Source organism: Mastigoproctus giganteus, chromosome 7, assembly GCF_048544385.1.
Source record: "Mastigoproctus giganteus isolate SK-2022 chromosome 7, ASM4854438v1, whole genome shotgun sequence".
NCBI classification, from domain to species: Eukaryota; Metazoa; Arthropoda; class Arachnida; order Uropygi; family Thelyphonidae; genus Mastigoproctus; species Mastigoproctus giganteus.
In genome coordinates this window covers 96,914,051-96,928,924 of record NC_143581.1, presented here as the reverse complement: position 1 = coordinate 96,928,924, position 14,874 = coordinate 96,914,051, and the positions used below count along the sequence as shown (strand labels likewise).

At 38.2% G+C, this 14,874-nt stretch overlaps 1 protein-coding gene across 1 annotated transcript in view; it reads right to left on the bottom strand.

Annotated features, from left to right (window-relative positions):
* LOC150083094 (ER lumen protein-retaining receptor 2-like) overlaps positions 1-12,960 on the bottom strand; it is a 59,159-nt gene extending 46,199 nt beyond the window's left edge. Inside the window, exon 1 of the mRNA XM_090377035.1 lies at positions 12,808-12,960. Coding sequence (XP_090233161.1) covers positions 12,808-12,898 — 91 coding nt within the window. The 5' untranslated portion in view covers positions 12,899-12,960. The remainder of the gene's footprint in view (positions 1-12,807) is intronic.
* Positions 12,961-14,874: the final 1,914 nt, after the last annotated feature.

Genomic DNA, 14,874 nt, shown 5'->3' with positions numbered 1-14,874 from the left:
AACGTTTATATAATATCTTAGTTGCCTCAATCCCCCCCCCACGTTGCTACTCTCAATAGTTCTTTGAATACAGTGCAAAATGACGGAATCACACAGATATTAAGATACTGTGACCATGTGTAAACTGCGCCTCCGCAGCCAGGAGCAGCAGTGCATAGCACACGCTTCTTGATTAGACCGGGGTTCGAGCCTGTGACCACCAAACACGGAGGATACAGAACAGCGAGGGAATGACCACCGCATATCCCCGGAGCAATATGGCCTTAGTTGCCAATGCTGCTAAAAACCAAAATAACAATAACAACCATGTGTAAACATAGACAGCAGAAATTTACTGGAAGGCATGGATCACTTACTTCTCCGAAAAACATATGCCCATTTGTCGGAGTAAAGGGGAACTACAACACAGGTTGACCAGAGGCTATAATCCGTGTTGAGAATCTTCTCAATCCTCTGACTGGCTATGGAAAGCATATTGACTAGCACGACTTCTCAGTATGTGACTACATAGGTTTTATGGATACCACTAACATTGTGAAACGGTAATCCCTTTCACCCTTAACTTGCACTTTCTAATTACCTAAATTGCCTAAAGGCCAGAGGTGAAAACAATGCATACAAATTCTCTCCTAATCCGTTCATTACATGGAAATTCTTTGTTCAATGGAAACTATTTTAAATGTAATTACCAAGGAGAATCAAAAAATTTGTTATAAAAAAGTCGGTTGAACAGAGGTCCGACTGTAATTAAATCAAAAATTAAGCAATTTTAAAATACATAACCGATCGATTGCACCATTAAAATGCTGGGAATGGGGCCCCACTCTGCCCACTATAGTTTTGGCTCTGGATACTCAATAATTGGATTCAGGATTTCATTTGTAAAATAAATGATCGTCTCAACAATGAGCTCATATTTTCAAAAAAAATAACAATGGACTCTCATGAGCCCATGCAAGCCCACTATAGCTCACCACTGATGCTAGGGTTATTAGTAAATAAATTTGATGAATTTGAGAGGTGCTGGTGAAGACAGACATCAACGGCTGACATTGTTGGGATATCAGACACATGATGTCACACAGAGATAAGGAAAGCAGAATTGGAATTTAGGGAGTACAATGTGTACACAAAGGATAGACAGGATAGAAGGGGTGATTCTGTCAAACAGTCAGTTTGGTGTGACATAAGCTATAGGAAAACCAAATTGAGAGTAGGAGTGTGTTATAGTTGTGCTATAGGCCTGATGAGTATAATGAATAACTGTACAGGGAAATGGAGTGGGTCAGTAAATCAGATTGTATTATAATGGGGTATTTTATCTTCCCAGATATAGACTGGAACTTGTAGGTTGGTCACTCACACACTAGCAAGGCTTTTGTGGATTTATTGGATGACTGCTTTCTACAGCAGTATGTGAAAGAGGCAACCAGAGGGAGTAATACTCTTGATCTGATAATCAGCAGTGATTCTTCATGAATTAAGAATCTGTAGATAAAGAAACCACTAGGTGGCAGTGATCACAATGTACTGATGTGATATTTACTTATATTTTATTTATTTAAAAAATCGCAGAGATTTTTTAAATTCTATACAGTGGGACCAACTGATGATGTTACCAACAGCAAATTCTAAATGGGAATCATTCAAGGAATTAATCTTGGAAACTACTAGGCTTGTCATACCAATTGAGAAATACTGTTCAAGGTTTAGGCCTAAATGGATGTCAAACGACCTGATGAGACTCGTGGCAGAGAATAAAAATGCATGGGATGCATATATAAATTATCAAGAGACACAAATGCCTATGGTAGATATAAGATAGTCTGTAATCAAGTCACAAAGGACATTGGGCAAGCACTGGCAAGTTATGAGAAATCTTTGGCAAACAATGCAAAGAAAAACAGTAAAGACTTCTTTACTTACGTAAACTCTAGAAGGAGATGAATCAAATTGGTTCACTCAATATCAACAGTGCAACTGACAAACTGAATGAGTATTTTTTTTCATCAATAGTTCAACTGTTTATGATCCTGCTCAGGAAACTGACAAACTCAATGAGTATTTTTTTTCATCTACATTCACACGAGGAATTCTTTAGGGAAGTCAGAAGGTTATAAAACTTTAGCGGGGAACTAAATAATTTTGTAATAACCGAGGAAAGTGGAAGGAAAATTGAAGTTAAACATAAGAAAGGTACCTGTGGTGAATGAGATCTATCCATTTATATTAAAGGAAGCAACAATGGAAATAAGCAAACCCTTAGCCATTTATATTAAAGGAAGCAACAACGGAAATAAGCAAACCCTTAGCCATAATTATGTAAGCTTCCTTGGACTAAGGGGAGGCCCCAATGGACTGGAGATGTGCAAACGTGTCCCCAATTCACAAAGGGGGAAATCAAAGGGTGATATGAGTAATTACAGACCTGTTAGTTTAACTTCTGTTCCAGAGAAAATATTCATAATAACTGCACAATCATGCACCAACCATTATTAAAAATATAAATAGTGTTATGTTATATTAAAATAATTATGTAGATAAATGAAATAAATAGAATGATAAAATTCCACCAGATAAAACTAATAAAAAAGGTAACTGTCTGTACAAAAAAATATGAAATTTTAAACTGCAAAGAATTATTTACAATAAAACACAGGATGATAAAAGTGCTAAAACACTGCGGCTTTCAGAGGCATCTGCCTCCTTTTTCAACAGTGAGGTTTATCGTACGGCACACCCTTAAATATCAGCAGGCTCATGGTTCTCGGCACGTGGTTCTACAAGAGCATGGGCAGTATTCTCCTCATGGGCACTGGAACCAGAAATGGCTCGGGAGCGTGCCAGGCGGAACCGCTCATTCCATCTGCCTTGAAGAGGGGACGAATGCAGATTCCCCTGTCTCCATTAATGGTATTGCTCTCAGAGGAACAAATCCGCAATCACTCGAGCCACTTGCAGTCCCAAAATCTATGTGCCCGGTCAACGATAACAGCTTCGTTTGGGGAGATTTGATGGTGCTCCTCCCATCAAAGGGAGGAAATGTTTAGATTGGACTTCAGGAAGTTTTATTTTAGCCAGCGAGTTAAAAATTATTGGAATAAGTTGCCTACATGGGTGGTAGAGGCTGACAGTTTGGGGAAATTCAAAGGTCATCTGGATAGTACCTTCGGGTAAGGGAAGCACATAGGACGATAGGTTTAATTTCCTTTTCTTTTATTATTTATATATATATTTATTTATTTTATTATTATTTTTTTTTATCATTGTTCTATTCGTTTTTTTTTTTTTTTTTTGGTTGGTGCAGCATAAGCCATAGGCTTTCTTGCACCATGCGGCCATTACTAATACTAAATACTAATACTCCCAGAAATGTTCTGCCACAGCAGACTTCCCATAATCGGTCTTTATCACATTGATATGCTCCCCCAGACGATCTTTGAACCGACATTTTGTTTCCACACAACCCACATTCCCCACAACCCGGGCACCTAAACTCATACACTACCCCGCTTGTAAATTCCTTTGGTATGGGGTCCTTGACCTGCGACAACCGTGTGCAACCTTAGCCCTGGAAGCTGCACACAGCGTGTCTGGCAATCACGCAATACCCGAGCTATACGCTCAGTTAGGCCTGGACAGTAGGGAATGTATGCGGTGGAAACTGGTGTAAACGGTTCTCTTCGTCCGTGATCCACTCCTCGGATATATTTATCTATGATCTTCTGGGGGTAGCCGCATTTCCTGAGATCCACTGCAACACGTTTAATTTCTTCTTTTCTATCCTCTGGGGGTGCTGCAATGGGACCTAGTCCTATCCGACAACGCCCTAATAACACTATTCTTATGATGGTTGGTTTGTGCTGTATTGTAATGTGTATATTGGCCCTGACACATGGGTTTCCTATATACACTGGTTTTCAGCCTAGGGCCTTCCCTATGTACCAACACATCAAGGAAAGGGAGGGTACCTTCTACTTCGTGTGAGCGTGGAGGACATTTGTAATGGGGTGGAGCTATGTCTCTCAAGCACCACCATGGTGTTTCAAAACACAATGTACAAGCAGGTTCATGACGCAGCAATGGGTTCCCCTATTAGTGCTATCGTACCAAATTTAGCTATGGCGGAGCTCGAAGCCAGGATTTTTGATGGGTCAGTTCTCCCCATGCGTGCATGGAAACGATACGTTGATGATACGTTTACAATTATTCGGAGGGGGAGAGAGGATGAGGTGCTTAGTTTCCTTAATAGATCCTCCCGGTTTATTCAGTTTACCTCGGAGGTGGAAATAGAGGGTACCCTCCCTTTCCTTGATGTTGGTGAAATGAAACATCGGTTCAAAGATCGTCTGAGGGAGCATATGAATGCGATAAAGACTGCGGATTATGGGAAGTCTGCTGTGGCAGAACATTTCTGGGAGGAGCACCATCAAATCTCCCCAGACAAAGTTGTTATCATTGACCGGGCAAATAGATTTTGGTACGGCCGCAAATGGCTCGAGAGCTTTCAGATTTGTTCCTCTGAGAGCAATACCATTAATAGAGACGAGGGAATCCGCATTCATCCCCTCTTTGAGGCGGTGGTTCTTGGATGGGTTGAGCGGTTCTGCCTGGCATGCTTCCGAGCCATTTCTGGTTCCAGTGCACATGAGGAGAATACTGCCCATGCTCCTGTAGAACCATGTGCTAAGAACCGTGAGCCTGCTGATATTTAAGGATGTGCCGTACGATAAACCTCACTGTTGAAAAAGGAGGTGGATGCCTCTGAAAGCTATGGTGTTTTAGTGCTTTTATCATCCTGTGTTTTATCTACATTGTTTTATTGTAAATAATTCTTGGCAGTTTAAAATTTCATATTTTATTGTACAGACAGTTACCTTTTTATCAGTTTTATCCAATGGAATTTTATCATTCTATTTATTTCATTTATCTACATCATTATTTTAATATAACATAACACTCAGACACAGCATAGGTTTGATAGTGGGAAATCTTGTCTGACGATCTGATTGAATAATATATGGTCAGGAAGGAACTGGATGCAAAAAATAATTTTGATATCATATGCTTGGATTTTAGGAAAACTTTTGACACTGCTGCACAAATTAGAGCAGTGTAGGATTAAAGGCAATTTGCTGCTTTGGATAAAGGGATGGACGAGTGGGAAAAGACAGAGTGGTAATCAATGGACAATGCTCTTTGTGGACTAATGTTATTAGATAAGTCCCCCAGGACTTTGGTGTTCAGCCCATTGTTGTTTTCTATATTTATCAATGATACTGCTGAAGGCATATCAGACTTTAATCCAAGTTTGCGGACGATACAAAGGTTGGCAGGTTGGTTAATGATAGGAATGATGGTATGCTACTGCAACAGGATCTAGAAAAGTTAGGTAAATGGGCTGAGAAATGACAATTGAAGTTTAACATTGACAAAAGCGAAGTGCTGCATAGGGTAGCAGTAAACCCAGAGTAATGTATCAACTGTGTGGTACTACAATCAGGGTAGTGGAAAATGAAAAAGAACTGAGAGTAATTGCGCAGTTTGATGAAAAGTTCTCTGAGCAATACAGACAGGCTGCGGGACAACTCATGGGGTTTTGTCAATGATATATAAGATTTTTTCCAGCAGAAATGAGGCAATCGACAGGCCACATCTTGAGCACTGCATACAGAAGCCATATTTTAGGATGTAGAGCTGCTCAAACAGCTGCACAGAGAGGCAATAAGATTGGTGAGGGGAAAAAAAAACAAAATTATGCCCTTACCAAGAAAGGCTTCAGTTCTGCAAATTGTAGTGTTTGGACACTAGGCACCCGCAAGGGGAACTGCTTGAGGTGTTTAAGGCTTTGTATGGATTGAGCATGCTAAATGCTAATGTTCCAGGGAAACTTTCCTTCCAGCAATTCATAATCTTATTCAGACTACACAAGGGACCAAAAAATTCAAATTGAGGAAGGACGGCTGCAGAATAGATGCCTTTAGCCAGCAGGTGATTGATTGCTAGAACAAACTTCCATCTGTTGTTGTGGAAGTTGACAGCATAAATAAATTCAAGGAATAACTAGACAAACTATTGGAGGAGGGAACGAATATAGGTAAATTGGGAGGTGTCAGGTTTTTTTTTGGATGATACTGTATAAGCTTGCTTTCTTGCATCAGAAATACTCGCTTGCTTTAGATGCTATTTATATCTCTTGATAGTGACCATTCACCACAGTTCATGGTTTAGCATTAGTAGAGGCATATGATGCAAGAAAGCAAGCTTATGCAGCATCAGCCAAAAAAAAAAAAAAAAAAAAAACTTCCACTTCACCCTTCCGTTCGTTCGAAATTCCTGTCCAGCTGAGCATTAAATTTATTTAGGCTATCAACCTCCACAACAAGGGATGGAAGTCTGTTCCACCAACCAACTACCCGCTGGCTAAAGGCAAATTTCCGCACATCTCTCCTACATATGCCCTCTCAGGTAATTATTCTGAGCAAGAGGAAGAATCCCATCAGCATTGAGCATGCTCAAACCATTCAAGGCTTTATACACCTCTATCAGATCACCTCGCCGGTGCCTAGTCTCCAGACTGTAATTTGCAAAACTTAAGCCTTTCTTCATAAGAGCAACCCTTTGTTCCATTCACTAATCTTGATGCCCTTCTCTGTACTCGTTCCAACAGCTCTACATCCTTCTTGAAATGAGGTCTCCAGACCTGTATACAGTACTCAAGGTGTGGCCTGACCATTGCCTTATACAAGGGAATAATCACCTCCTTATCCCTGCTAGAAAAACTACTGTATATCATTGACAAGACACCATGAGCTACTCTTGCAGCCCGTCTGCACCGCTCAGAGAACTTCATATCTGCCTGCACAATCACCCCCAGGTCCTTTTCATTCTCTACCACTGTCAGTGTAGTACCACAGAGTTTCTCTGGGGTTACTGTTTCACATATGTAGTACTTTACATTTCTCAATGTTAAACTTCATTTGCTACATCTCAGCCCATCTGCTCAACCTTTCCAGATCCTGTTGCAGCGGCATAGCGTCAGTAGTGCCCTTAACAACAACTGCCAACCTTTGTATCGTCTGCAAACTTGGACATTAAACTTGATATACCACCATCGATATCATTTTTAAATACAGAAAACAATAATGGACCCAACACTGAACCCTGAGGGACTCCACTAATAACATTAGTCCATGATGAGCAGTGTCCATTGATTACCACTGTCTTCTCCCCCTCAATCATTCCTTTATCCATAGCAGCAATTTGCATCCAATGCAACACTGCTCCCATTTGTGCAGAAGTCTTCCATGTGAAACAGTATCAAAAGCCCTTCTAAGATCCAAATATATGATATCAAAGTTATTCCCTGCATCCAGTTCCTTTGTGACCACATCATAGTATCCAATTAAATTGGTCAGGCAAGACTTTCCCTTAACAAATCCATGCTGTGTCCGAGCTATAACTGAAGTCTTGTCTAGATGATCCTGCAGTGCTTCTTTAACCAGTGCCTCCATTAATTTTCCTGGAACAGAAGTTAAACTCACAGATCTATAATTACTTGTGTCAGCCTCTGATCCTCCTTTGTGAATTGGAGTCACATTTGCACATCTCCAGTCTATGGAGATGTGCAAATCCATATCTCCAGTCTATGGAGATGTGCAAAGTACATCCCCTGAGTCCAAAGAAGCTCTCATAATTATGGCTAAGGGTTTGCTTACTTCCTTTGCTGCCTCCTTTAATATAACTGGATAGATCTCATCAACACCAGGTGCCTTTTTTTATGTTTATCCTCAACAATTTCTCCTCTATTCATAGTTTTGTTTGCCGACATTAACGATAACACCAAAATGTGGACATTTTCAAATGCAAGGAAAAAACACGTCCAAAGCATGGCAGAGAGGATTTTATTTCAAAAAAAATAATTAAAAATATGCACTTTTAATATAAGAAATTGTATTATTCACAATTTCATATAAAAAATAAATTATAGCATCAAAACTGAACAATTTTAAATTTTTTCATTTTGATTTTAACCTTCCTTTGTTAGTATGGCATCTGACAGATGGCACTTTTTTTAAACATTCCTATCAAATTTTTTTTATATTTGCTAAAACCATGGAATATTGTTCCCACATCTGGGGCGGTGCCCCCAAAACCTCTCTCAGGCTTTTAAATTCCATTCAGAAGAGGGCAGTTAGGTTAATTAATGACTCCTCTCTAACAGAGTCTCTCCACTCGCTGTCTCATAGACGTACTGTTTCTGTTGCATGCCTTTTCTACAGATACTTCTGTGTGCACTGTTCTTCTGAATTGGCTTCTATAATTCCCGCACTCTTTCTTTCAAAACAGTCCGAACACGTGCAGCCCCCAGCCAATTTACTGTCCACCTTCAAACTCACAGAACCAACTTTTCATCTTCCTCATTTATTCATTCAACTGCCATTTTCTGGAAAAACCTTCCTTCATGAGTATTTCCTGAAAATTAGTTTACAGAAGTTCAAGTCTAATGTCAACAAATATCTTCTTTCGTCTTCTCAACCTCCAACCCAAGCACAGTACTAAGTACTATAGGTTCTAATACCTGTCGTGTTTGGGGTTTTCATAAAAAGAAATTAAATCAAATCAAGGTGTGTACCTTTGCCCACCAATATTCTCTAAGTGGGTATACAGTATTTTCTGCTTTCTTTCATTCTGGTACACTATGAATTACATGACATTAAATTTTTGTTTGGCAGTTACTAGACAAAAAACATCAATTCTTCTAAGCAACTGCCATCGACACATGGCAGCTGCTTAGAAGAATTGGCAGTAGAGAGTTTCATCGGCTAAATGTGAACAGCTGAGAAAAACAATGTTCATATTGTGTCTGCCAGACACAAAGCAAGCATTTGCATTTCAATCTGGAGGATAAGTGAACTTAAATTATAAACAATACAATAAAAACTTTATTATTATTGTTTCTCCTGTTTATTTTCATTCAATGTTTTTAATTGAGTGTAAAGTAAAGTGCAGCCATTATCAACCCACTGCAGAATGGAAGCCTCCTCAACAATTCATGTTGAGGGAAATGGACCATAATCTGCCACGCTGGTCCAGTGCGGGTTAGCAGATCGACCGTATTCAGCAGTCAGGAGCTTGAACCCCGGTCTACTCAAAGAGCGTGTGCTACTGCACTCCCGCTCCTGCCCACTCAGCTACGGAGGCAGGTCATAATTAAATCACCATTTTCAATTCAGAAAAAAATAATTATGAATTTTTTTATAACTAAAACAAAAAGCGGTGTTTTCACAGAAGCCATGCAGATGTCTTTGTTAAATTGAGCCTGTGAGTGATGGAAGGTTAAGGTTGGAAAACCTTATCCAAAGGGTATCTGTATTTAAAAGGAAAGCTTCACACTTATTGGAGGGTTAATGTAAAATCCACTGCAGCCAACACAAATAACGCAGTGAGTTTACGTATAACAATTTTTTTGCAAAGACATCTGCACCCAAAAACATGCCACCTGGGTAGGATTGCCCACATGTATTTATCTCATATAAAGTATATACTCAATATAATAATAATGCTATATTTTCCTGATAAGCTGCACCCACATTTCAGAAAGAATTTTTGGAAAAAATATTTTATTGCCTATAAATATATTTTAAACACAAATTTTTACTAAACAAAATGTCAATATAAAAGAAAGCTTTTATGCCTAGTATAATGCCAATAACATATTGTTGGTATTATATTATGCTATGGTATGAACTTTCACTTTCTTCAAAGAGTTCATCAACATTGCCAATTCCACATTTCTAAAAAAACTCAGCAAGTAACGGTCTTGTTTTTCACCCATTTGCACACCTAGTAAATGGCTGATCACTTGATTCATCTTTCTAATGCTATTATTATTGGGCTTTAGGAGCATTGGCAACTAAGACCATGTTGCTCTGTGTATATTGTCTTTAAATTGCATGTTCTGAGGTCAATTTTCTGTTTGCTGGGCGAAAAACCAGAATTTCCGTTAGAAAAAACCATGCTACCCTCGCCTGATACTGACTAACCCAGCCATGTCGTGAAAAGGACCTATAAAAATTCTTCCCATCATTGCCAGGAATCGAACTCAGGTCTTTTTCTACCCGGTGTGAGGAGGAAGGCAATCCTACCAACTGTGCTACCCATGAGGGCTTTTGTGATGCCAAATCATGATTTGGTGCCTTCAGCCATCTGATCCATCCTCACACATGAATACTTCAAATCAGTGGTCCCAACCTTTCGTGCCTACGGGCACATTTGAGAATTTATGTGAGAGAGAGAGAGTGGTGGGCACCAACTACTTAATTTGGGGAATAAAGGGGCACAATTAGTGCAGAGAAGAATTCTAAGTATAATAAACCAAAAAGTAAGACAGAAGCAGCAATATCACAATAGTACAGCCCGCATTCCACACAATAGTCTCGAAAACTTACTAATAACTACTGGTAAGTAGCATCCTTCACAAGTTGCACAGTGCACAAGAGCAGGTGCTCTAGCCATTAAATGGGCTCTCCTTAAAAAACTCTTAATATGATGCATTTGCACTAACTTGTACGTTGTCTAGAACTCTTCATATAATTATTAAAATATTGAAATTCAAGTTATTAGTAAAATAAACTTAAATGTTATAGTCATTCAAAATAACTCTTTTACTCTCAAGTTTGGCCTTAGATCAAAGTGGTAAATACAGTAACACTGGTTTACAATGGCTATATTTTATCATGAACACTTGTCTCCAAAGACTTATCAAATAATAAATGGTAGATTTATTATTTGTTAAGATTTGTCATTTGCAAGCAATGTGCCTCTCTGTTTGGAAATGATTCTTGGAATGTAATGTCACTTCTTGTAAGATTAAAACTAAAAAATGCTCAACAATGAACATATATTCTTGTTAAGGAAAATGCATAATGATCAGACTGAAATGAAAATGATTATAAGAATCAACAAATGAAACAGCACTGGTTTACAGGGCTTAGCCAAACTCTTAATAGAATAGTGACTCCCTAACACATACCTGTATAAATTTTAAAATTATTATTTTTTTTTTTAACTCCTAAACATGGTTTTTGTTTTGATGGATTTCATTTTAAATGACAACCTTACAGATTCAAAATGAAACTTGAATCTGTAAGGAAGTGACAGTGAAACAGTGCCAGTGAAATTTATCATTTCACTGGCACTGTTTCTTGTTCAGTACATAAAATTTCAAAATTATTCAAGTAATTAAAATAATTATCTATTCTTCAGTAATATAAGGGGTGTAATGTCAGATTTATGCCTATTATTACACAAGAATATGGAAACAGGTTTATCAAATAATGCTTGCTGCTAGAATAATCACCACTAGTACATCAAAAATTGCAGCTTCTGGAGACTAGGCACCTGCAAGGTGATCTAACTGAGGTGTATAAGGCCTTGAATGGATTGAGCAAGCTCAATGCTAATGGGATTCTTCCTCTTGCTTAGATTACTCACCTAAGGTGGGATAAATTCAAATTGAGGAAAGACAATTGTAGAATAGATGTGCAGAAAGTTGCCTTTAACCAGCAGGTGGTTGATAGTTGGAACAAACTTCCACCTGTTGTAGTGGAGGTCAGCAACTTAAATAAGTTCAAGGCAGAACTAGCCAAACATTTGGAGTGAATGGATGGGTGAAATGGAAAGGGGTTTTATTTTATTTTGGCTTATGCTATATAAGCTTGCTTTCTTGTATCATACGCCTCTACTAATGCTAACAAGTTGTACCAGCTTATGGCTTGTGTGCAAAGTGGAGTTTTGTGCTCTACCAAGTATTAAAAATATCAAATATTTGCATATTAAAATTTAAGTTCATATCAGCACTCAAATTCTAATACAAATAGTAACCTTTACAATTTTTTTTTAAGTCATCACAGCAATGGAATTTTTATATTATACCATCAGTGAAAATCACAATTACACTACACAACTGTGCACATTGAACCTTCAACACAAAACTTTTAGCCATCTGTGTCAATAAAAGTCAATGATGCCACTAACAACAAATATTTCCAAATGAGTGCATGCCACTATTATAAAATAAAAAAACACTCATTTATCTGTAGATTATGCAGCTATTAGCAGAAAAAAAAAAAAACAAGACTTCACAGCATAAAAACTGTCAAGCTTTCAATGAGATTTAGCACTGATACAACGTTTCCTAAACGCTTTACTCCTTTTTTGTTCATCGTACAATTACCTAATTATATCTGAACTCCTTAGTTTTATGGCACCAAAGAGGTGTAATTTCCTGAAGGCCTTTTAATGGATACCTTATATTTTCCATTAAAGGAGGGGGGGGGGGAATGGACCATGAATGGTACGCCCATTTTTGATTTTAACTTTTCAGACATGCATATGTGAACAGTGGCGTATCCAAGTATCATCAAATTGGGGGGGGGCATGGCAACCTGGTCCAGGTAACATCGTAAGGAGGGGGATCGTGGCGACCAGACTTGAGTTTTTTTTAGTACGCCTCCTGTTTCTATTTCAATTTTTTGGTTAGGGGGGGCCTATTCCCTCTCTGCCCACCCCTGAATACGCCCTATATGTGAATAATGCTAATGCAGCTAATTAAAGTGGTTGAAGTGCATCAATCGCAGCACTTTTATAATAAAAAAATTGCAACAAGGCACGGGCAAGAACAAATGTGGCCTCTAACGGTTATTTGAAGCAAACATTTTGAAAAGGTAACTGTCAGCAAGTAAATAAAATACATTAGAGTTCGTAATAACGATACAGGTTCAACATATTAACTATAATGGTTACCTGCACACGATCTTGTTTTCCATATTTTTACCAGAAGTATGATGATAGCCAAGAGATGTGATAAATCCCCGGCTAACCGGAATACATTCATTTTCTTCTGAAAATACCACCCAACAAACAAATACTACACGTAACGTCCCGGCGTTTAACAAAATGACGTGGCTCCAATAGCTACGCATTATGGGAACCAACACTATACATGCGTGTCGACAGATGGCAGAAACATCAAATAAACAAACAGCAACAATTAATATAATTTTAGTTATTGTGTTGATTGAAAACGCATTGTTCATTTCAGCGTGAAAACAAAAGGCTACTGACTAAACATTCATTAATTATTCTCATTTGTAACTAAAAGAGATAATCTACTGTGCAGAAATACTGAGCAACATTTTGAAAGAATGACAGTGTACGAGCACTGAAATACACGCATTATTTGTGTATTTCATGCTTTAAGTAATAAATTATGAGATTTATTTTACTAATATAATGGTAGAATTCGGTCAGGTTGGTCCAAAAGTAACTTTCTTACTGTTCATGGGCATGGTGTTTATATTTCTAGTGAAGATAGAAGCACAGAACAGACAGAAGCACGAAGGTAAAATAAATAATTTCATTTCAATAAACAGCAATCCATAAATTACGTAGTGCAAAGACTAGACAAGTCAGATAAAATATTGCGCTGCGTTAAATGAAACAAGCTAAAATCAAGCTTTGAGAGGTGGTTTGTCTGTATATATCCGCTAATTATTTTGTTGCTAGAGCCGGAAGCGTACGAAATTGATTGGGAGTTTTGGCTTCCCAGAGAGCCTGACCAAGTCAGTCAAAAAAAATCGTGGGACCTCCCATTCCCTCACAGCGTTAACATATTTTCACCACTTTATTTGGTTGCCTCTCATATCCTGTAAAAATTATCATAAATGATATTGACAAGGGCGGCAATGGTTAGCTGTCAAAGTTTTCTAACGATTCAAAGGCGGGAAGAGTGGTTATTCGAGGCAGGCCATATTGCTTCAAAAAGTCTTGGAACGCTGCATATATTAGTATTATAATACTAATAAATGCAGATATAATGCATCTACCAGTAATTTTTTTTTTAAATCTATCCTTCCTACATTTCCAGTTTCAGAAAAGTGCCTGTACAGTTCCGCTTTGAGCTTTATCAGCTACCCTCCTCGACCAGAGTTGCAGACTGCACGATTGCCTCTGACTTCGTGGGTGCGCGATGATGCCTTTAAGTACTGGCGCAGCATATCTTCCTGTAAATAGCTTGGCCAGGATATGAATATTTGTCCAAATGACAATAAACATCCACGGTATCCACTCCATATTTGCATACAAAATGCCTCTGGAGACAGTGAAGGGGAATTGGAAAATCTTGTTTAACCACCTGAGTATCCAATATTCTATGTTTAGGAAAGTTTTAACATACGTTTCAGAACCTGAGGACCAGATGACTGAAGCCTATAAGGCAACCGGACCAACGCACCTAACAATGTATTCCTTCACCAGTTGAGCATTTCGAACCCCAGCTAATTCTTGTCTTCAGACTCAGATGGCGGCTAGTGTTTTCTTCCTAGTGGTAGCGAAATGCTAAGTGTAGGACAACTTGTTGTCCCAGGTAATTCCCAGATCCTTGTGATAGTCGACTTTTTGGATAGGTTGGCCATTTAAGAGAATGGTGATGTTATGTATATTATGCTTACTTTACTATGATTATGATTATTGTACAGGTAGTTTTTAAAATATCCTGATACAGTTCTTGAATTCAAACTATAAAAATTTTCAAAAACACATGAAAGTTTCAACAACTTATTGAAATAACAGATTATTATTCTGATTGCAATATAGGGAGTTTTTGAAGTTTTTTAACAATTTTTTTAAACTTTCGGTGTGTGTGTTTTACTGGGAATAGGGATGAAAAAAGTTCATAAGGATATAGCTCGTTTTCTTTGTTTACATACAGTGAAGGTAACGACCTTTGTGAAGTTAATTCTGCTTATTAAAATAATGTAAATAGGTGACCGATGAGAAATGGCCACGTTGAACAGTAATACGTCCTCAAAA